The sequence below is a fragment of the Grus americana genome, chromosome 1, assembly GCF_028858705.1.
Source record: "Grus americana isolate bGruAme1 chromosome 1, bGruAme1.mat, whole genome shotgun sequence".
NCBI classification, from domain to species: Eukaryota; Metazoa; Chordata; class Aves; order Gruiformes; family Gruidae; genus Grus; species Grus americana.
This window is the reverse complement of record NC_072852.1, coordinates 174,740,033-174,764,930: the sequence shown is the minus strand read 5'-3', so window position 1 is coordinate 174,764,930 and position 24,898 is coordinate 174,740,033. Positions and strand designations below refer to the sequence as shown.

Here is a 24,898-nt window from a genome sequence, read left to right as displayed (position 1 = left end):
TTCTCTCTCAAACAGATTTTACTAAACCACATGCAAAAGTACTGTATGCTTAATTACTTGATATGAAGCAAATGTAACATCTGGCAAGAACTTGCATGTTAAATCATGTTTACCCTTTAGCATTTAAGCTATATGTTTCTGGATTTTTTTAATAACAATCTGAAACAGGAATACATTTCTGGACTTTTGTATTAACAATCTAAAAAAGGAATGTGTTTCTGGATTTTTTTTAATAACAGTCTAAAACAGGAATACTGTGCTGAAAAAACTCAGCATGTTATTTGGGGAAAACAAATTTTAAGTGAAGACTATTTCAGCAAACATTTTTTTCATTGTTTAAAAAATTTGTAGATGTCAAGTTTCATCTTCTGTTTAATCATTATTTAATCCTCCTCCAAGCTCAGGAGTGATGCATCCCAACAGAGTAAGTCAGGCAAAAACACCCAGAGGCCTGCATGAATGAAGAAGGAGCTCCTGGACGAACTCAAACACAAAAAGGAAGCCTACAGAGGGTGGAAGCAAGGGCACGTAGCCCAGGAGGAATACAGAGAAACTGTCTGAACAGCCAGGGATCAGGTTAGGAAAGCTAAAGTCCTGATAAAATTAAATCTGGCCAGAGACGTCAAGGGCAACAAGAAAAGCTTGTATAAGTATGTCGGTGATAAAAGGAAGACTAGGGAAGATGTGGGCCTTCTCTGGAAGGGAACAGGAGAGCTGGTTACGCAGGATATGGAGAAGGCTGAGGTACTCAACAACTTCTTTGCTCGAGCCACACCACCCAAGCCTCAGAAGGCAAAGGCAGGGACTGGGAGAATGAAGAACTGCCCACTGTAGGAGAAGATCATGTTCATGACCATCTAAGGAACCTGAAGGTGCGTAAGTCCATGGGACATGATGAGATGCATCAGCAGGTCCTAAGGGAACTGGCGGATGAAGTGGCTAACCCACTATCCATCATATTTGAGTCGTGGCAGTCCAGTGAAGTTCCCACTGACTGGAAAAGGGGAAACATAACCCCCATTTTTAAAAAGGGAAAAAAAGGAAGACCCGGAGAACAGCAGGCCGGTCAGTCTCACCTCTGTGCCTAGCAAGATCATGGAGCAGATCCTCCTGGAAACTATGCTCAGGCACATGGAAAATAAGGAGGTGATTGGTGACAGCCAACACGGCTTCACTAAGGGCAAATTGTGCCTGACAAATTTGGTGGCCTTCTACAATGGGTTTACAGTGTTGGTGGATAAGGGAAGAGCAACTGACGTCATCTACCTGGACTTGTGCAAAGCATTTGACACTGTTCTGCATGACAATCTTCTCTCTAAATTGGAGAGACATGGATTCGATGGATGGACCACGTGGTGGATAAGGAATTGGCTGGATGGTCACACTCAGAGAGTCGTGGTCAATGGCTCGATGTCCAAGTGGAGATCAGTGTCAAGTGGTGTTCCTCAGGGGTCGGTACTGGGACCGGCATTGTTCAACATCTTTGTCGGCGACATGGACAGTGGGATCGAATGCACCCGCAGTGAGTTTGCCCATGACACCAAGCTGTGTGGTGTGGTCAACACGCTGGAGGGAGGGGATGCCATCCAGAGGGACCTTGACAGGCTTGAGAGGTGGGCTGGTGCAAACCTCATGAAGTTCAACAAGGCCAAGTGCAAGGTGCTGCACCTGGGTTGGGGCAATCCCAAGCACAACTACAGGCTGGGCAGAGAATAGAGAGCAGCCCTGAGGAGAAGGACTTAGGAGCGTTGATTGATGAAAAGCTCGACATGAGCCGGCAGTGTGCGCTTGCAGCCCAGAAAGCCAACCGTGTCCTGGGCTGCATCAAAAGCAGCATGACCAGCAGGTCGAGGGAGGTGATCCTGCCCCTCTACTCTGCTCTTGTGAGACCCCACCTGGAGTACTATGTCCAGGTCTGGGGTCCCCAACATAAGGACGCAGACCTGCTGGAGTGAGTCCAGAGGAGGGCCACAAAGCTGATCAGAGGGCTGGAGCACCTCTCCTATGAAGAGAGGCTGAGAGAGTTGGGATTGTTCAGCCTGGAGAAGAGAAGGCTCTGGGGAGACCCTATAGCAGCCTTCCAGTACCTGAAGGGGACCTACAGGAAAGCTGGAGAGGGACTGTTTACAAGGGCATGTAGTGATAGGACAAGGGGAAATGGCTTTAAACTGGAGGACAGTAGATTTAGATAAGATATTAGGAAGAAATTCTTCCCTGTGAGGGTGGTGAGGCACTGGAACAGGTTGCCCAGAGAGGTTGTGGATGCCCCCTTGTGGTGGGTTGACCCCGGCTGGAGGCCAGGTGCCCACAAGAGCCATTCTATGACTCCCCCTCCTTAACTACATAGGGGAGAAAAGGTATAACGAAAAGCTTGTGGGTCGAGATAAGGACAGGGAGAGATCACTCACTAATTATCGTCACGAGCAAAACACACTGAACTTAGAGAGGAAATTCATCTAATTTATTACTAAGCAAAACAGAGTAGAGGAATGAGAAATACAGTCAAATCTTAAAACACCTCCCCCCACCCCTCCCATCTTCCCGGGCTCAACTTCACTCCCGGCTTCAACCTCCGCCCCCCCTCAGCGGCAGAGGGGGGACGGGGAATGGGTGTTACAGTCAGTTGATGGCATGTTATTTCTGCCGCTTCTTCATCCTCAGGGGGAGGATTCCTTTCATTGTTCCCCGGCTCCAACATGGAGTCCGTCTCATAGGAGACAGTCCTCCACAAATGTCTCTGACGTGAGTCCTTTCCACAGGGTGCAGACCTTCAGGACCAGGCTGCTCCAGCGTGGGCTTCCCACAGGGCCACAGCCTCCTTCAGGTGCCTCCACCTGCTCTGGCGTGGGGTCCTCCACGGGCTGCAGGTGGAATCTCTACACCCCCTCATCCTTCCTCCATGGGCTGCAGGGGGACAGCCTGCTTCACCATGGTCTTCACCACGGGCTGCAGGGGGATCTCTGCTCTGGCGCCTGGAGCTCCTCCTCCCCCTCCATCTGCACTGACCTTGGTGTCTGCAGAGTTGCTTACATCTTCTCACTCCTCTCTCTGGCTGCAAAAGCTCTCCCTAACTGTTTTTTTTTCTTCTTAAATATGTTATCACAGAGGCACTGATGGGCTTGGCCTTGGCCAGCGGCGGGTCCGTCTTGGAGCCGGCTGGCATTGGCTCTATCAGGCACAGGGGAAGTTTCTAGCAGCTTCTCACAGAAGCCACCCCTGTAGCCCCCCCCCCCCCCCGCTACCAAAACCTTGCCACGCAAACCCAACACACCCCTCCCTGGAAGTGTCCAAGGCCAGGTTGGATGGGGCTTTGGGCAACGTGGTCTAGTGGAGGGTGTCCCTGCCCATGGCAGGGGGGGTTGGAACTAGATGATCTTTGAGGTCCGTTCCAACCCAAATCATTCTATGATTATACTCATAGCTTTTTTTTTCTTTTGTTGAAGGTATTTAAATTTGTTGTTAGTAAGTGCATTAATATTTTAGTCCAGATGTGAAATAATGTAACATATTTGATAGACATTAATGAAACAATAAATGGTACAAAAGACTGAACTTGCCTATAAAGTCACTGTAACAATCTCCCTAAAATACATATATTTAAATGAAGAATGTCAAGTTTTTACCCATTTTGTAACAAATATTAAAACAGACTTTAAGTTTATGAATCCAGTCAGATACATGACGCATCAAATTCATGTTCAGTGCTTCAGAAGCTGATCAACGAAAGCATTTGAAACTAAGGATCAGAGATCCTATGTTTTCACTTACTTAGTGGGTACCATGTGAACTCAATTCATGGGCAATCTTTCAGTTCTCAGAAACAAGCCAACTAGTTTTTAGTACCAAGGATCAAAAAGAGAACCAGTCAAAACAAGATCCTTTGAGTGCTCACGTTTGAACTGGAGTCTCAGTTTGCTACATGTATGGACAGTGTATGGACAGTGTATGGACATGTCTGTAACATGACTGAATTTAATTTAGGCCTATCTAAACTGCTGTTACTCCTTTTGTGACTGCAAGTGCACATTGAAGAGTTAAGGAACATTCTGTTCTGTACTTTTACACTTAGCTTTGGGATTTTTGGAAGTGAAGAAGCCTTAACAGCCAGACTCTGTTGCAAAAGGTGAGGAAGTTAAACTGGAATTTGAACCTCATGTTGAACGAAGTATGGGTAGGATTTCATGAAGGATGCTGAACTATGAGGGTGATATAGGCATTGAAAGAAAGAAAACCAGCAGATGGAGAGTAGGGCTACAAGATAGGAATGGAAGCCGTGAATAGGCTAGTAACACAGGTGAGAAGGAAAACAGATCCCCTGAGTAGAAAGAATGAAAATAGAACTGGAAATCAGGAGAAATCTAGGCTGGTGCTGGGACAGAGAGTGAGGAGGGCAGGAACATTAGGGGACATGTTGGGGCTGGAAGCAAGAGGTTTGCAGTAGGACATTTAGGTTTCTGTTCAAATTTGGCACTGAACCAAAGCACACACATTTGTATATTGTAATTACTCTAAAGATCTTAGATCTGGAACTGACCTATCTGTGGACTCACGATGATTTCACAACTTACTGGGTTTTTTCCATTTTCAGACTTGAAAATAATGTCTAAAATATATCCTAAAGAGCTTTAGGTTCGTAGAATCAAGTTTGCAAAATTAGAAAGGGTTGGTGTTTTGTATAATTTTGGTTTGATTTCCTTTGGAAGATGTATTATGTGTATTTACTAGCTTGGCATTCTTTCCTATTAACAAGCTTAATAATAGGATTTTCTACTTTGTGAATACTTAATTTTACAAATTTATTGTCTGATAATGTACTTAATTGTTAAATTACACTTTTGAGGAGTGCTGCTGTACATCTCAGGTTTTGTCAGTGGGATAGACAGTGGTAAAGAGAGTCTGTTTCTGTTAGGTAAAAATAGATTAGGGTTGCTATCTCAGTACTTACAGGGTGCTTATAAGAAGTTGGAAATGTTAAGTGAATCTCACTTGACACACATATGTGGTAGAGCTCTTTGAATATCAATATTAGGTTAGGCTGTGCTGGGTGTGTTTTGTAGTTGTCCATTCAAAAACAGTTGGCTGCCATACTTTCTTCAGTATACAGACTATATGATTTTACCATGAAATCTTTCAGTTTATTCGCATGGTATGCAGATTTTGAAAAGTTATTATATCATTATCCGCTATTTGCAAAAACAGACTCCTCTGATTGAAAAATCTTAAACTATCCTTACAAACCAGAGTTTGAGTCCCTCTTTGAGTATTCTCTCTTCTACTTTGCTCTAGAAATAACCTTTTTGATAACCATTGTGTCACTCTGCTTTAGCAAACTTCAGACATTATTGACAGGTCATCCTAATGGCTCAGAGACATAATGAATTTACGACCTCATTCCAGATGATTCTTACATGTGGGTTTTTTTCCATTTTTTTCATTAGCTCAATCTGGAATTTTCCTTTCATTCTCAACCCTCATTCTTCTGTGAGACAAAATCCTCTCCTCTTTCACTGTATCAAGTTTGCTAAAATTTCTTGATGAAGGAAAATCCTGCACACCCATGTTCCACTATTTTTTTCCATAATAGCATAGGGTGGGTTTGGTTTGTGGTTTTTTTTTTTTCCCCTTAGAGACCATCTAGGGAGATTAAGGAATGTATTTTGACATTGTGTTACATGACTCTGTATGCACATGCACACACACTTGTGCTGAAATAGTAGCCAAGAAACCAGAGATACTATCTGGCCGAGTAGAAGCAAATACGACAAAGGAACTCTGTGTGGTGCTACAGTGGAGGAGTTAGTAGTGAGCTCAACAGTGTGCTAAGGTTAAAAGAAAACTGACTCTGCATAACCTTACCATACAAAACAGATCATGCACATGTAAGCTACTTCAAATTTCCAAAACAAAGTACAAATTTTTTTTCTGAAGTTACTGTTCATGATTGGGTTGATAAGCATGCTCTGGAAGCACCCAGCTGATTGAGTAGACTTACAAAATCATCAGAGAACTACAGGCCTCTCTGGAAAGTATAGAGAGTAGGTACAGAGAAGTATGCATAGCCTATGTTTATGCATGTTTCCAATGTGTAAGCTCTGTACAGAACAGATCACTGAACCTCAGACTAATTTAAGGTCTGAAGCTGTGTACAGGAAGGTATTGCCATCTATTTTGTATAAAAGCAGAAGATATGAATTTGTTGTTGAAAGTCAATAAATATGACTTGTAGATAAATTTCATTTGTATGTTGCATTGCACATCAGTTGGCTGGGTGACATGTATCTTTGTGAAGCCTTACTCATTTTGGAACAAAACAGTCTTCCCATTGTAAACAATGTGTATAGCAGAACAGATTTAGTGTCATGTCTGCAGCCAATCATGTACAAAGTGTGGAGAATGTAAGAGTGCTGAAACTATTTTTGTGTGATAAAATGAAAATAGGAACATACAGTCAGGGAGCAGTGATGAAATACTTTAAGTATCAGCACCTGAAAAGCATCCTCCAACAAAATTGACAGCTGTAGTTGATAACCGGATAGGTAATTGGTATTTAGCAGTTTGAGTGCAGTAACTCTGAGAACAAATGTCATACTATTGAAAAAGAAAATTGTTTTAAAAAGAGCGACCTTTTCATAAGCTCAGTAGGCAGAACTTCCAATTCTTACTTACATAGCCTGTGTGGGAACAATTCAGTCATGCATTGGACTGTTTACTCATACACGGATGTCTACAGAATGATTATAAAGGGCATCATAATGACACCTGTTTGTTCTGTTCAAGTTAATTCCAGTGAAAATTACTTCCTCTTTGTGCTTTAGAAACATTCCTACATCTGAAATCCTCAGGGAAAATATTTGAAGTAATCCCCTTGGTTTTGTTAAACACTCTCAATCCCACCTAAAGATCAGGTGCTAAATAGGATGGAATTGTGTTGCAACTGCTCTTTGACAAATGACAGCTAACATAACAGCCATGCTGGGTTAGACTAAAGGTTTATCTGGGATTCTAACAATTTGTTGTTAAGTGACTTCTGTGTGAGAAGTACCATCTTGCATTTAATAGTTGTCAAAGGATTTCTCTGCTGTGAGTTTGTTCAGTATCCTCTTGAATAAGCATTAATTTTTAGCATCCACAGCATCCTATGATAAGGAATTTCACAGCTTTCACGTGTGAAGAATGACTTCTATTTGTTTTCATTCTGCATCTGCTAGCTTTATTAGATGCCTTCCCATTCATCTATTGGAAAAAACAGTTGATTCCTATTCTCATTCTCCGTGCCACTCATGATGTCCCAGGCCTATCTTAGTTCTTCCTTTTTTTTACATCATCTCTTTTCCAAGCTGTAGAGTCCCAGCTTGCTTAAGTAATTTTTTCCACACAATGCAACTGTGTAAGTGAGAGGTAATCCTTATTACCCTTCTCTCATGCTTTACCAGTTGTATTATGTTCCTTGTAGAACAGTAGTCAGCATTCAGTGTGCAGGCAACAGCATGGAATTGCAAAGTAATGTGATATCTGTATTTTCTCTGTTGCTTTCACAGTAATTCCCAAAATGTTGATTTTGACCATTATTTAAAACTGAGCAAAAGTTTTCATGGATTTATCTAATATAACCCCAAGACCTCACTCTTGAATGAAAATGGTCAGCTAGGAGTTCATAATTTTATGTATATGATTAGGATTATATTTACAAACTGTGATTTACTTTGCATGTATCTCCTTTGAATTTCATATGTTATTTAATGCTGAGTCATAAGTTTTTCTACTGTTCTTGACATCACCCTCATTTTCAACAGTCCAGTAATTTAGTATTCTATTGGCAAACTTTTTTACCTTTTTTGAGATTGCCTGTTAAGTATAATGAGTAGAATGAATGAAATTCACTTCTAAGTGGAATATTATTCACCTGTCACCTATTATTACCTTATAGTGACATTCTCAAAAATATACTTCATTTCTGCTTTTTAAGAAGGACCTGTGGTTCTGAATGGCTGTGGAAATTAACACAGCATTGTGCTCTGACATTTCTTAATATCTTTAGGTATGGGAAAAAGCAGTGTAGCTGATAACCATGATATCCCAAAGGGATACCCCAAGGGATGTGCCATTGATACCACTGATACCTAATACCACTTCTTCCTATCGCATGTAACACATGGTGGTGAAGATAGAAGACGACATCTCCTTAGTATCTCTCCTATGAAAAGACTTCAGTGCATACAGTTGTGAACCGAGAAAGAGATTCGCATTTATCTAACATTTTTAAAAAATAAGGTGTACTGTAAGGTCATTGTCATTTGATTGTGCATTAAGCACATATTCAGAAAAGCCATGGACTGTGTTTTCCATGTACTGTGTTTTGTTGTCATTACAGTATTGAATTTTCCCAGTGATGTTTCAAATACAGGTTACAATAGTTACATCGATAACCATACTAATACTTTTTTTCTTTTTTTTTTCTTTTAGGTATAGACAAATGCAGCTTGGCACAGAAAGCAAAGTAGCTGAACTTCTTCACCAAAGTAAGTTAAAGTCCTTTGAAAGTGAACATGTTCAACTCATGCAACAGGAAACAGCTAAGAATCTTTCACAGTGTCAAATGGAATGTGAGAAATACCAGAGAAAGCTGGAGGTATGTTATATAAAGAGACACTTTTCAGGGCATTACATAGTTGTTTTCAGTTAGAATTTAAAACACAAAAACTTGAGGGAAAAAGTAGGAAAGAACATACACGGCTGAAGTAGTATCTCCACCAAATTCTGCTGAAGCAGAATCTAATGGCAAGGCTTATTAAGTTTGACCAGTTCAATGGAAAACAAGGCTTAGAGGGGAGGAAGAAGACAAAACAATTTCTCATGGAGAGATGTTGAAGACAGTACCTCATTCATAGGAGGTATGTATATGCTTGTATTACAAAGCTACTCGTGTCAGTCCATGTGATTATTATAGGGAAGAAGACAGTTATACCAGAACAGTTATGGTGAATTTAGTATCATTATTAAAAACTAGGATTTGTAATAGGATTGTTACATAATAAAAATACTTTTTATGATACACAATTCTGGAACAAATTTTTACAGCTGAAGAAGTCAAGGAGAGCATAGCGCATACAGCATTGAAAAGACCTAACATTGCAAATCTTGTTGTGGTGGGTTGACCTTGGCCGGCTGCTAGACGCCCACCCAGCCGCTCTCTCAATCCCCCGCCTTGAGAGGACAGGGGGGTAAATAAGCTGGAAAAACTCGTGGGTTGATTTAAAGATAGGGAGATCACTTACCAGCTACCATCATGCGCAAAACAGGCTTGACTTGGGGAAAATTAATTTCACTTATTGCCAGTTGAAATAGATTTGGATGGTGAGAAACAAAGACAAAAACTAAAACATATTTCCCCACCCCTTTCTCTTCTGGGTTTAACTTCCCTCCTTCATTTCTGACTCCTATCTCTCTCCCTCTCCACGTGGTGCAGGGAAAGATGGGGAATGCGGGTTGGCGTCAGTCCGTAACAGCTCCTCTCTGCTGCTCCTTCCTCCTCACACTTTTACCCTGCTCCAGTGTGGATCCTCCATGGGCTGCAGCTTCCTTCAGGAGAAAATATGCTCCTGCTTGGGCTCTCCGCAGGTTGCAGTTCCTTCAGGGCATGTCCACATGCTGCAGAATGGGGTCCTCTGTGGGCTGTAGCGTGGATATCTGCTCCAGCATGGTCTTTCATGGACTGCGGGAGGACAACCTGCCTCACCACGTTCTTCTCCATGGGCTGCAGGGGAATCTCTGCTCCGGCACCTGGAGCTCCTCCTCTCCCTCCTTCTCCACTGACCTTGGTGTTAGCAGGATTATTCCTTACACAGTTGTCCCCCTCAATCCTCATTTTTTATGTGGAGGTCTTTTCCCTTTTGTGTTGGGTTTGCGTGGCAAGGTTTTGGTAGCGGGGGGGGGGGGGGGGCTACAGGGGTGGCTTCTGTGAGAAGCTGCTAGAAGCTTCCCCTGTGTCTGACAGAGCCAATGCCAGCCGGCTCCAAGACGGACCCGCCACTGGCCAAGGCCAAGCCCATCAGCGCCTCTGTGATAACATATTTAAGAAGAAAAAAAAGTTAGAGAGAGCTTTTGCAGCCGGAGAGAGGAGTGAGAAGATGTAAGCAACTCTGCAGACACCAAGGTCAGTGCAGAAGGAGGGGGAGGAGGTGCTCCAAGCACCAGAGCAGAGATCCCCCTGCATCCCATGGTGAAGGCCATGGTGAAGCAGGCTGTCCCCCTGCAGCCCATGGAGGAAGGATGAGGGGGTGTAGTGATTCCACCTGCAGCCCATGGAGGACCCCACACCGGAGCAGGTGGAGGCACCTGAAGGAGGCTGTGGCCCGTGGGAAGCCCACGCTGGAGCAAGTTCCTGGCCAGACCTGTGGACCCGTGGAGAGAGGAGCCCATGCCAGAGCAGGTTTGCTGGCAGGACTTGTGACCCCGTGGGGGACCCCATGCTGGAGCAGTTTGCTCCTGAAGGTCTGCACCCCCTGGAAGAGGCCCACGCTGGAGCAGTTCATGAAGGACTGCACCCCATGGGAGAGACTCACGTTGGAGCAGTTTGTGAAGGACTGTCTCCCGTGAGAGGGACTCCATGCTGGAGCAGGGGAATGATGAGGGGAGTCCTCCCCCTGAGGGAGGACAGCAGAAACACTGTGAGATGAACTGACCGTAACCCCCATTCCCCGTCCTCCTGTGCCGCTGAGGGGGGGAAGGTTGAAGCCGGGAGTGAAGTTGAGCCTGGGAAGATGGGAGGGGTGGGGGGAGGTGTTTTGAGATTTGATTTTATTTCTCATTCCTCTACTCTGTTTTGCCTAGTAATAAATTAGATGAATTCCCTCTCTCAGTTCGGTCTGTTTTGCTCGTGACGATAATTAGTGAGTGATCTCCCCCTGTCCTTATCTCGACCCACAAGCTTTTCGTTATACCTTTTCTCCCCTGTCTGGTGAATGAGGGGAGTGAGAGAGCAGCTCTGGTGGGCACCTGGCCCCCAGCCAGGGTCAACCCACCACACCTTTCTTAAATACCTTTTCTCCAAGATGCCCCCACCTTGGCTAGGGGCTGAGCCGTGCCCTGCGGTGGGTGGGTTGGAGCCGGCTGGAACCGGCTGTGTCCGGCACGGGGCAGCCCCGGCCTCTCCTCACAGAGGCCCCTGCAGCCCCCGCTGCTGCCAGCGCTGGGGCACCTGCACCCGGTGCAGCTGTTTACATAGAGTTGAATTACTTGTACCTTTCTATCTCTACAAGCTTAGAATTTATTATCTTTTAAAAATGTATCATATCCTGTTCATCTGTTTTAGTATCAGAAAGATGTCCAGTATTCAGCAGAGCTAACTTAAAAAAAAAAAAAAAAATTACTTACCTGTGCAAAGTTAGTCCCGAAATCATATCAGTGAGTCCAAAGTGAGATAAAATGTAATTTCTTGTATTGTATGTATTGGGACATTCACATCCTGGCTGATGAGGTTAGTTGTGGTCACGAGCACTGGGAGTGCCAGTTTTGCGAGACTTTGAGGTTACTAAACAGATTTTTAATTGTGCAGATATGTCTAAACTTTGAGAAGATACTTAAATTTGAGTTATATTTCCTTTTTCTTTGTGGATATTTGTTTGATCTGAATAACGTCTTGAATATTTGGCATTCAATTCTACTAGCACTTTTGGCACTTCCTTTTCTCTTTAGAGAGATGCTTTGAAACCAGTGCTCTTTAATTTAGAAATGTTCTTGCAGAATTTAAATATTTGATGGCTGAAGCTTTTACGTTTGTTCCTTTTGACTGAATTCTTGTTTTTGATTTCCTTTCTTTTATATAGTATCAATGTACTAAGGGTTTTTCCTTACCCTTCTTAGAGGACGTTGATCTTAGTGTAATCACTAGTATCTTGTGGCTCAGCTACAGCTGCTTTGTGAACCAACTCTTTTTTTAATTTGGATTTCAGCATAAAGTAGTTTCTCTTCTTATGCTTGCTAAAACTAGGAAACAGATGGTTTATACGTTGCCAAATTTTAACCTATACATCTATTCTTCTGTGACACTAGACTGATCTTTTTATATTCAAGTGGCTTGTTTCTCTAAGTGTTGTGCATTCTTGAGTGGTTTTGACAGTGAACCTGGTATTAGTGCTGTATACACTGTGCATGTATTTCCGTATCTCAAGATCTATATTCAAGTGTATCTTGAATGTTTGGGATTTTTATTTGGGAAGTTAGTACTAAACTTAGCTACAGTACTACTTGGCTAATACTTTATCTGTTTTAGTGGGGGGGTTTCTGCAAAGCATGTAGTTTACTACTTTACTTACCAAGGACTTTTTAATTCCAGTCAGTTTTATAATATTTATGTTGTTAATGTTGTTCTCTATTTTCAACACTATATTGAGCTTTACTTCTTATATGGACCTTCATAACTTTTATTTTTGAACATGTGTTTTTTTGTTTAAGCTTAGTGGATTAAGTATTTACATTAGTCTTGAATGTTAATGGTGTATTACCTTTCAGTAATAAGTAAATAATAAGAATCTGGTATATCTTAAATACTAAATTTTGATGTTTGTGTATTTACCATTCTGTAAAGGAAACTTCTTTTTTTAAATTGATAACTGAAACGTGAATCTACTTAAAGCAACAAAAATAAATGCATTTATACTGTTTTGACTGCTGTGTATTAATTTTTTCAGCTGTTACCTTGCTTTTCCTAACTCTCCTTTAAAATTCTTGTAGCTTTTTCAGAGAGATTTTCTTAGAATTACTAAGGCCTTAGGAGATAAGCATAAGTGATATGACCTGAGAGTGTAATATGTGCACAATAATATAGTTGAAAAAAATAACTGCTTTTTAAAGTATTTTAATCTTTCCTGTGCAAAAGTTACATCAAATATTTAGTATCCTATTGCTAAGCATTTTACATGTATTATATTTTGCTTCTTTCTTAACTAGCTGTAATGCTGAATCCCTGGTCTTTCCATTATTCCTTCTCACAGGTGCTTACTAAGGAATTTTACAGTCTTCAGTCTTCTAGTGAAACACGCATTATTGAACTTCAAACACAGAATTCCGAGTTTCAAGCAAGGCTAGATACTTACGAAAAACTTGAAAAAGAGCTTGATGAGATAATATTGCAGACAGCAGAAAGTAAGTTCTGTCACTAATTATATTCTGTCACAAATTATATTCTTCCTGTAGGTGTTTCTGGCATTATGACAAAATGTCTTGTTTCTCGTGGCACTTAGAAAGTATTACAGTACCTGTCATTCTCCCTCCTTATGCCTGACAGTTAAGATGCAGTAATTATTTTGATAGAAAATATGCATGACAGATCTGTAAAGGTATTTGTAAATATGTATCAAACATGAACTTAGATATATGGATATTAAAAATCATCTCAGTATTTCTTTTTCCCTCATTTCTGTTTTCCTTATTCTAATCATCTATTATAATTAGATATGGGGTTTTTTTAGGATTCTCCTATTATTTAAGTATATTTTGAGTACCAGGGAACTTTTTTGTTGACAGACAATTATAGGCTTCATAATGCAGTACAGTCATTAATGTAAATTTTTTAATTAATTGGGGGGAAAAAAGCTCTTCCTTGTATTGAATTAATAATAATTAGACATTAAGTAGTTGTTTGTGGTAGATTAGTCTATTCCAAGTAGTAAACCCTGAATTAAATTCCAGTCTGATTATTCTTGAAAACTTTTGTCTCTGATTGGCAAAAATAACAATATCTGTTCTCAAACACAGCAAAATTTCTGTGAAATCTCTATTGATTTGATTCTCAGCCTAAATGAATCCACAAAGCAAGTAATTTCTAATGTGAAACTAAAACTCACATCTTGAGGTCTTTTTAGCCTGTGTGTAAACAGAATAGGCCATTTTAAGATTTCAAACAAATTCATATATCTTCCTGTCCTTTTCTTTCTTTACTACTCCAAAAAATAATCACAATTTATAATTTTTTTTTTTCAGGTAGAAGATCATTGCATAAGCTTTATATATAAACAATAGTGTAGAGCAAAGTATGTATTACTGGGATGCAGTGATGCCTGGGTGTCTTTAGTAAATAAGACTGTACATACTTTATTGATTTTAAACACTGCAGCTTGTACTTGTTAGAATGGCGTGACTATCCAAAGGTTCCGGTCTGACCATAAGCATGTTTGCTATATACGTGCTCATGTTTTAGTCAGTAACATGTTTTTTGAAGTATATGTACAAACTTGCCTAAGGACTAGTTATATATTAAAACAGAATTTTTGGACCTTACCTTTATTTTTTCAAGTTTTTTTTCAAGGAGAAGATAGAGTTCAGAGTGCTGGTTTTTGTTTACACTGATTTACATTTTTCTTATGCATCTTGGGATGGCAGTAAATTCTTTACAGAACTAAATCATTCTTAACTTCTCCTTAAGTATGTATTTTAATTACAATTTATATTCTATGTTGCAGAATATGATTTAAAGAAATGAAAGTTTACAAATGAACTGTTTCTGTGTCTCAAATTATGTCCTGGTATTGACATGTCATAAATAGCTAAAGGTAGAAAAATAGTTGAAAGAAAAGAAATATGATTATTTTTTAAATTTAGTGTGTTGTGGAAGTACTACAGTCTGTCTTTCAGAGAATACAATTTAGGCTGAAGCATTGTGTGGAAGACAATTATAATTTTCTATGGACTTTAGAGAGAATAAGATTTTACTCTTCAGTCCTGTGGTCACTTCTTTATATTCCAATACCATGTAATATTTTTTCTTCTCCTTGAGTTATGAAGCCTCTGCTGGTTTACAGTATTTGGGGTTGCTGGTGGGGGGATGGGTTCTCTGAACTTTTTAATAAGCTGTGTATTTGCACATGTGAGATGGCTCTTGTCATATAATCATATAAGCTTTTTATTTTTTCCTTTGGAGAATGAGCATGTGGAAGAGATCACTGAATTGTGACTGTTATTCCCTCGTCTTCATGCCTCACTTTACTAATATTGAAATAACATGAAACAGCCTATTCAGGAAACTATCAAGAATATATGTAGCCACTCCTTACAGCATCTGAGTGGTTTCCACATAAGTAACAAGAGTAAACTTTCTTGGCATTTGTCTATTCTTCCTTTTCAGGGTAAAATCTTCAGTTTGGCGTATTTTTGTTGTAGTCTAGTAGTTTGATTTTTCTTGCTTCCATTGGTTAGTATCTTTTTAAGAAAAAACCTGAACTTATCTGTATCCTCACAATGGCACTTATTTGCTAAGTAGTGTAAAGAACTGTCATTAATAAGTGTCCCCTAGCTTGTAAAATTTGTATTTTACACCCCAAAGTCAGGTGAAGAGCCTGGAAAGACATAAAAAAAGATAAGAGAGGCACACACTGATACAGAACATTACTTTGGCTTCGGATCTACAACATTTCCAAATTTTTTTGTATTTGTCTTCATGATCCGACATTTACATGGACACTGCTGACAGATATGAATTTATAGGGCAGGATCTTATTGACATTTTTCTGAGACATGCAATGCTGAATTTGTAATGGAAAAGAAGGATTATGACAAAGGCAAGTTAAAATATTTTTTATGTTTTTCTGAACCAGAGGTATTTAAGGCACTGGAGAATTTCCCATCATAACTGAGACAGCCTTGAAAATCTGAAGTTCTGGTACCTTTGACTGCCACATCAGTAAACTTTTTCTGTCATACTTACTGGAATTTGTGTACTGTTTTTCATGTAACTAGATATGTGACTTATCACAAGTGCTCTACTAGAGGCTTTTCTCTTTCTAAATGTGTTTTATAAACCTTGTTTAGCATTTAAAGGGTATTAGACAAGTGAGGAAAGAAGCTGTAGGGTTGTGCAAGTTGTTGAGAGAGGGTATTTCTGATTTGGAGGCACTTGAGCACAAGGAAAGATGAGTCAGATAGGGCTGTCACATCATTTCCTAAATTTGTTTCTCCTCTTCCCAACTACTTGATTCATCAAAGCTGTTGTGTGGTGCTTGGGCTGGTATTCACTTGTGCTCCGTCCCTCTCTCACACCCCTGCCATTCCCCCTTTCTCTTTGTCCCCCTTTACCCCTCCTCTCTCTCCCCCTTTCTCTGCCCCTGCTTACCTCACACACACACACTTCTTTTTTTCTTCTTTTTTTTTCCTAGCCCAGTTTATCTTACAGGAGAGAGGAAACCGAATTACACAAGCTGAAATATTAAAATCTGTACACATTTTAATCTTGCTGCTATTGAGATTTCAGTTCAAAGCAATTCCAATGTGTTTTAAATCTATAGAAATACATTTTCAGAAATCAATCATCTATGGAGGCAGAGATTATTATGAATATTTTTACCCTACATACACGTAAGAATCTCCTTCTTGCCCTTCTCTGAAGATGGGTATGGCATTTGTGTTGCTCAGGTTATCAGAAATTTCTGATCACCGCAGTCTTTTGAAAATGGTAGTAGCAGTCTCACAGTGACATCAGCTCCCTTAGCAACCTCGGTTTTGTCCCTTCTGGTCCCATGGACTTGTTTATGTCCAGTGAGCTTAAGCACTCCCTAAATTTATCTTCCTCTACTTCCTCATGTATGCACAGAAAATGAATTCTTTATTAAAAAAACCCTAAGCAACCTAACTCAGTACTGCTGAATTAAACTTACACTGTTAGTGTGTATTCGGTGACTATACCAATAATATGAATATTCAAGGACACTGAACTCTTTTCCCTTAGTCTCATATTGTGTAAGTCTTATGTTAATCAGAAAAACAAAAAGAGAAAAGCCTGCCAGTGTTGTAAGAAATTAATGTGTGGCACTGTATTAATGCTAATTGTGAACAAAATTGTTCCACTGAAGTCCAGAAGATTCCACCAACTGAAAATCTAGCTTCTAGAAAAATATTTGTGCAGGTGTATAATTATAAATAGCATTGCTTAGAAGTTTGTACGTTCTTGCACTGTAATTATGTTCTTCTACAGTACCTTTGTTCAATTTTTTACAGTGGAAAATGAAGTAGAAGCTGAAAGGGTTCTCTTCTCATATGGGTATGGTGCTAATGTTCCTACAACAGCCAAAAGACGACTAAAGCAAAGGTAAAAAAGTGTCTCCTGAATTTACTTCTTCGAAATAAAGTAAATGAAGGTGTGTGCATTATGTTTCGTCTTAGAATCCAGCCAGTTTGATTAACGTAAAGAGGTTTTTTTAATGACTTAAGTATACAGGAATAGAATGAAGACTAGGACCTGTTAATGTGGTTGATGCATATAAATGAGCATCTACATATTTTTCTAGGTCATTTTAAGATCTTTTTCTTTGTCTTTCAGAAAGATTAATTTTAACTGTATAAAACTAAACAGCTGTAAAAACAGACTAGTAACGTTGTTTACATTTATATAACAGGAAATAAGTTTTTAATATCCTAAAAATGATTGTATGTAATTGTAACGAAAATACATCTGTCAGGAAATTAAGTAGGCCAAGGTTTCAGAGCATCATTATTTCGTCTTTACAGATACAGGATCTGATTCCAGTTATATTTCTTTAGTTTGCTCTGATACCATTTGATCGATAGATAAAAATGATGTGTAGGCTGAATAACATACCTCTTGATCATAGTCATTTTTAAATAATATTATGCATTGTCTTTAAGAAATATAGTGACATTTGAATGGCTCATTGTGAGCATAAAGGCAACAACTCACTGCAAAGTATAGGGAATGTGGATTTATTTATAATATTTTTAAACTGAGACCACAGCAAAATTTTTGCTGTTGTTCAAAATGCATATAGATAATATACAAAGAAAACATAACCAAAGTGTGGAATCGTGGAATAGTGGGATGATTTAGGTTGGAAAGAACATCTGGAGGTCAGCAGGGTCCAACACCATGCTCAGAGCAAATCCAGTTGTTCAAGAGCTTGTCCAGCTAAGTTTTAATTTTCTCTATGGATAGAGATTCCACATCCTTCACAGTATCAGGTCAGAATAAAGTGATTATTTTCTCCAGAATCCTGTCTCCAGCCTGGCAGAGCAGATATTCGGATATAGATATTAGGAAGATATTCTTTACTGTGAGGGTGGTGAGACACTGGAACAGGTTGCTCAGAGAAGTTGTGGAGGCCCCATCCCTGGAAGTGTTCAAGGCCAGGTTGGATGGGGCGTTGGGCAACGTGGTCTAGTGGAGGGTGTCCCTGCCCATGGCAGGGGGGTTGGAACTAGATGATCTTTGAGGTCCCTTCCAACCCAAACCATTCTATGATTCTATGAATAAAATGCAGGAAAGTTAACTCCATAATTTGTGTTAGTGGTAGACTTTGACCATGCTGTCTTCTACCAAAATAAGAAACTCCACCATCATTGGTGGACACACAAAGAGTATAAAGACAGGGCGAACATGTACTGTAGCTTCACAGTGTATGTTTCTAGCATTCAGGAGCTGGAAATGCAGTTTTTGTCATGTATAGCTGTTTTTCACCACAAGTATTAGTTTGTTTAGTTGGTTTTGTCCTCTCAACCCCGACCTTCTCCATGACAAAGAATATTTAACATCAAAAGTTACTGATGAGAATTAAGGGCAAATGATGGTCTGTTCATGTTTGCAACAAAGATTTATGGGCCACATACTATTTCTTCTGTTCTTTAGATTTGTTTTTCAAGTAAGTGTTGTTGATATGATCGTCAATCAGATTAGACTTGTTTTGCACTGCGTTACATATTGCTGGCAAAACTTATAAAGCTTTTATGTAGTACTTAACTTTGGCATGGCTTAATTTACTCTTTCACATTTTTAAGCCTCTTCAGATTGTTTCCTTGTAAGATTTCTTTTTATATTGTATAAAATTCAAGAAGAAGAAAAAAAAGGGGGCAAAACACTCCATAACCCTGTTGTATCTTTGTTTTAGGAGACTGTTGAGAGTTCTATAGCATCATTTCCTAAAACTTCAGTTCCTTTCTCCTTTATCAAAAAGGTTTGGGAACTTTTCTGAGTTTCAGCTTAGGTCCTTCTTTTTCACCACCTTATTACAGTCACTTTAGATTATTTGCATATAAAAGAATTGTGCTAAATCACCTTTGAATGGTGAACCTGATGATCAATAAGCCAGGATTTCAGATGTGCTTAGAAGTGGCTCTATCAGGATGCCTCATATACTCCTCTTTTGTTCCAAAAGGCATTGGCAGATAATGCTGATTTAATCCTTCATAATGGTGTTGGACACTTCATAGACTTTTAAAGTTAAGAAGATTAAAAAAAAACCACTGTCCTAGTTTTTGGCTGGGATAGAGTTAATTTTCACAAGAAGCTGGGAGGGGACACAGCCAGAACAGCTGACCCAAACTAGCCAAAGGGATATTCCATATCATATGACACGGTGGTGGGTTGACCCCGGCTGGAGGCCAGGTGCCCACCAGAGCCACTCTATCACTCTCCCTCCTTAACTAGATAGGGGAGAAAAGGTATAACGAAAGGCTTGTGGGTCGAGATAAGGACAGGGAGAGATCACTCACCAACTATCATCACGGGCAAAACACACTGAACTTAGAGAGGAAATTCATCTAATTTATTACTAAGCAAAACAGAGTAGAGCAATGAGAAAAAAAATCAAATCTTAAAACACCTCCCCCCACCCCTCCCATCTTCCCGGGCTCAACTTCACTCCCTGCTTCAACCTTCCACCCCTCAGCGGCAGAGGGGGGATGGGGAATGGGGGTTGTGGTCAGTTCATCGCATGTTGTCTCTGCCGCTCCTTCCTTCTCAGGGGGAGGACTCCTCACACTCTTCCCCTGCTCCAGCGTGGGGTCCCTCCCACAGGAGTCAGTCCTCCATGAACTTCTCCAACGTGAGTCCTTCCCACGGGCTGCAGTTCTTCATGAACTGCTCCAGAATGGGTCCCTTCCATGGGGTGCAGACCTTCAGGAGCAGACTGCTACAGTGTGGGTCTCTCCCACGGGGTGCAGACCTTCATGATCAGGTCATAAGTCCTGCCAGCAAACCTGCTCCAGCGTGGGCTCCTCTCCACAGGTCCTGCCAGGAGCCTGCTCCAGCGCGGGCTTCCCATGGGGTGACAGCCTCCTTCAGGCGTCTCCACCTGCTCTGGCTTGGGGCCTCCTCGGGCTGCAGGTGGAATCTCTGCTCTGGTGTCTGGAGCACCTCCTCCCTCTCCTTCTGCACTGACCTTGGTGTCTGCAGAGTTTCTTACATCTTCTCACTCCTCTCTCTGGCTGCAAAAGCTTCTCAAGGTTGTTTTTTTTTCCCTTTTTAAATATGTTATCCTAGAGGTGCTACCACTGTGGCTGATTGGCTTGGCCTTGGCCAGTGGCGGGTCCATCCTGGAGCCGGCTGGCATTGGCTCTGTCAGACACAGGGGAAGCTTCTAGCAGCTTCTTACAGAAGCCACCCCTACAGGCTACAGGCCCCCCCCTACCAAAACCTTGCCATGTAAACCCAATACAGACATCATGCTCAGGGGGAAACTGGCCAGGGAGGAGGGGTCACTGCTCATGGACGGGCTGGGCATCGGGTTCCTGGTGGTGACCAAATTGCATTGTGTATCACCTGCTTTGTATTTTCTGTTGTAAATATTGTTTTTCTTCTTTCCCTTTGCTGTCCCAGTAAACTGTCCTTATTCCAACTCACGAGTTTTACCTTTTTCTTCGCATTCTCCTCCCCATCCCAGCAGTGGGGGAGGGGTGAGTGAGCAGCCACGTGGTGCTCAGCTGCTGGCTGGGGCTAAACCACGACAGCCATAAAAGTCTGTGTATGGTTTACTTACTGCTGTTCTGATTAAAGGAAAACTGCCATGCAGAAAATGTGTGTGATGCCTTTGGCTCCCTGAGCTTTAAAGCAAAGTCTCTGTGACACCAACTTCTATGTTTAGAGCCATTAAAGAAACATAGGTAAGTCTTCTGCTCTCTAGGATTGCTTAAGGAAAGAGAATCTATTACAAATGTGAATAATCTTCTTCTTGGAGTCCACTACCTGCTCTTTAATTCCAGACATATGGGATCCTAAACGAAGAGACCTTATAAGTTCACAGTATGCACTTCAGTCTCTGAAACTTTGTACAAAACCACCTATTCAAGCATAGTGCATTGTGGGGTCTATACCTCTTTGCCTACTTGCCAGAAACAACTATTTCATTACTTCAGCCGTAGGCACCATACACACATGCTAGGAGATTAAACATGCCTGGGAACATTCTGAAGCATCAACACCAAATGGCACGTAGTAGTCCACTTCAATAAAACCAGCCTCTCCGTATAGGTTAGCTGCATGTGAACTATGTATTGGCAATGATTTTTTGCCCACGCTAACTCTTCAGCTATGCCTAGGAACCATTTGGAAGAGTGTTAATGAGTAAATGCCAGAATACCATCAGGAACACTCTAATGGTTTTCTGACAATAAATGATCACATTCTTGAGCACTGCATAATTTTCTAGTATAGTAGCAATCAAAGTTTTCCAGAATAAGATGTCTTTGCAGATCAATCCCTTTGTCCCTTTGCTTTAAATTTAAACTAGTCAGAAAACGTATTGACAAGCATACTTGAAAGACATACTTGTGTTTATCCTGCAAATTCAAGTCAAATTCACTGAGTAGCTGTAGTTGGGAAAATTATGATGGTCTAAATTCCCAAAGTTGCCATGGGAAGTTATCCATGTTTCCCCGTGCACTCTAATAGCTAATGTATAAGATCCCTAACTAGAGATATCAGTGAAGTGGTTCATTTCTCTTTTGTACTAGATCTCATAACTCCTAAATAAAAATCCAAATAACTAGTTTGGAGAATTAATTTCTCTTTTTCTCAGTTATTGTTTACACAGTCTAATGCTCCATGTAGCTGTAACAGAGAACCAACCTCTTAGTGACTGCTGTTGAGAATTTCAGGTAATTCCTCTCATACAAGGCGAAAGCAAAAGATGGTATGAAAGTGTAGGTTTGTAACACAAGTGAAGAAGATTAAGACTTCTACCAAATCTAAAAGTGTATTATCTTTTACTGAGGAGAAGGTGGAGGTTACAACTGGACAGATTTTCAGAGAAATTTATACACTCATCTGCCTTTACACTCTCTAAGCCTCAGTTGGAGGGCGATTATAATCTCCCTGACGGTCCGCTTTAGACCACTTACACTCTTATAGATTCAGTATCATGGTCAAGAACTGGATAACACTTGACTATCCATTATTTGAAGACTAACAGTCTTATATTTTCAGTTTATGGGTGGTAAGTATTGAGAGTCTAAGATCTGAACTGGAGTGACTTCTCCCTTTCTTCAATACACAGGTTTCTGAAAAATGGCACACGTTTGACTGGAATAATAGATTATTGTGTAGAGCCATTAGTCCAGTGGTTAAGGCACACTAAAAAGGGGTATTAGCCCTGTATATCTTCCTCATTTTTAGAGCTCTGAATTTCCCATGTCATGTTGTGAAATAGATTGGTGGCTAGAGTACCTAAACATAGAGGGGTACAGTGATAAATTTTCTAGATACAACTTTGATAATAAACCACCGAGCTGCTGAATCCCACAAAGATGGCAGGATTCATTACAGGATACATAAATTTAGACATCTTATTATAGGTTTAACACAGAGACTTGGCATCTAACCTCCCATTATAACCAATTTAGTTCTGATCGATACAATGAATGGAGTTTGGAGTACATTCCAGTTCACCATCCAGGAGTCCATTTTAGTGGAATATAGTCAGGTTCTACAGACTATATTGAATAGGACTAAATGGTTAATAACAGGTTCAAAGACTAGGTTAGATGTCTGGAATTAGGCTCTGCAATTGCATACTGAACCCTCCTATTGCTGCCTGGGGAACTATGCAGTTGAATTGATGATAAACTCTTTTGACTTTGGACATGAAACATGCAAGAGGTTGTGGATCTAATTTTTTAACTAGGGTATTTAAGAAACTCAGTAATCCTTTCTCTTTACTTCTAAGTTAATTTTTGGATCTGTGTAACAGTTTATTTTAAAAAGTGACAATAACATTTAATTATTTAGCATATTAAACTTCAGACAACATAAGTTTGCCTCTGTTTTGAAAATGATAAAATACTACATTTTTCAGTGTTCCACTACAAAATGTATATTAATGTGCATTTAAAAAAAAAAATTAAGGAGAAGCCAATTGCAGTGATTCCCTAAAGTTGCTAAAAAGTAAATATTTGTAATTAGTTGAAACATTTTGACATGATTACTGCAATTGTGTAGTATTGTACAAATTATATAGGTAATTACTTTGTAAAAAATATTACAATGGCATAGCTCTGGGAATACTATTTCAGTGCTGTTAAAATTTGCAATATTTTCATTTTTTTTTCTAACTTTGACCATTCTGTATATTTCACTGTGTAGTTTATATATATGAGTATTTAAGCATTGGTGGAAAATTAGGCAATCAAGTTCTGAAGTATAAATGTGAGAATTTCTTTTGCATATTTTGGAAAAAATTCAACTTGAGCTTGCTTTTTATTGGCACAGTGTTCACTTGGCAAGGAGGTTACTGCAGCTAGAAAAGCAAAACTCGTTGCTTGTAAAAGATCTGGAACATCAGAAGGAACAAGTAACACAGATTTCACAAGAGGTAAATTACTGTTACAAAAAAATCAAATCTGTAGAGGCTATAAACATTGCAGAACAGCTGTTCATAAAATGAAATATTTTCTAAACAGTGTTTATTATCTATTTGATGTCAAAAAATGGCCTCATAATTAACCAAAACTCTATGTTAACCGTTTTCAAAGAAGTTTATATTGTATTTTGAAACGAAGATCTAAAGAGGGTTTACTTTACAGGCTAAACAAGACTGTAAGCCAGACAGACAACGTTCTGATTTTTTAACAGACCAGCTAGCCAAACTAGTTTGTTCTGTTTGAGAGTTAATTGTTCAATGAATATCTTGTTACTTTTTACACAACTCTTCTCTTAAATCACTTTTGAAGATACTTCTGGAAATCCTTTTCTACATTGTTCAGTTCTTGAGTCTTTTGAATATACAAATCTAGGGAATGATAAACATAATTTTTTTTAAAAAAGCTAAATTTTTGTTTTTTGTTTTTTACATTGTTACAATGAGTTTAATTTCATGATCTTTTAAAATTCTGTAAACCTTAAATCACATATTACATTGACATGGAGAACAAACACTGAACAAAACTGAGCTTGAAATCTCCCAGAATTAGGGTGAACTAATTTTTTGAAACATTTTTAAGATTATCTTCTAAGTTTCTCTTAGGAAGAAAAGAATTTCTAGATTTGCTATTAGATATTGCCACCATATGGAATTTCTAGACTGACTGTTTCAGGAATGTGGTTAAAAGTTTGATTTGTAAAGCCATGGTAATTATAAATTAGGATAACTACACCCAAGTACCTCACAGTGCAAATACTTGCATTTTATAAATATTTTAAAATTACATAAATTGTGTGTATTTTATATGTGTATATATATGAATATATATATTATTTCAATGAAAGATACATAAACAGTGAAGTTTTTGTACAGTTTTTTCTTAACCAATCCTACAATTTACTATGGATTCTTCTTAGGTATATTCTAGTAATTTGTATTTGACTAATACATATCTTTCAAATCTTGAGTCAAAGACATCAAGAGATTTGTAAATCCAATGTTATCCCTGGTATTTTTCTCTATCATTTTTTCACTATCGTTAATAAAATCTGTGCTTTATTTCCCGCTCAAATCTGTCTGATTTCCACTTCAATACATTTCTTACCCACAATGGTTTTCTATTTACTTTCTTCATCAGTGATGAAAGACTCAGTACCAGTGACCTTAGTTCAAATTCCTGCAAAATTCCACTAGAACATCTTCACCTCATTTTTATTCTCCCGTGAGATGTCATGTAGCCCTTTCTTGATCTTTTATCATATAAT

The 24,898-nt window shown here is 39.6% G+C and overlaps 1 protein-coding gene across 3 annotated transcripts in view; it reads left to right on the top strand.

The window, feature by feature from the left end:
- The window catches only part of PIBF1 (progesterone immunomodulatory binding factor 1), a 131,421-nt gene that overhangs the window by 68,658 nt on the left and 37,865 nt on the right, over positions 1-24,898 (top strand). For all 3 annotated transcript variants that reach the window (XM_054833583.1, XM_054833574.1, XM_054833593.1), the window contains exons 11-14: positions 8,464-8,629; positions 12,993-13,143; positions 16,987-17,077; positions 23,483-23,585. In XM_054833583.1, the coding sequence (XP_054689558.1) occupies positions 8,464-8,629; positions 12,993-13,143; positions 16,987-17,077; positions 23,483-23,585 (511 nt within the window). The remainder of the gene's footprint in view (positions 1-8,463; positions 8,630-12,992; positions 13,144-16,986; positions 17,078-23,482; positions 23,586-24,898) is intronic.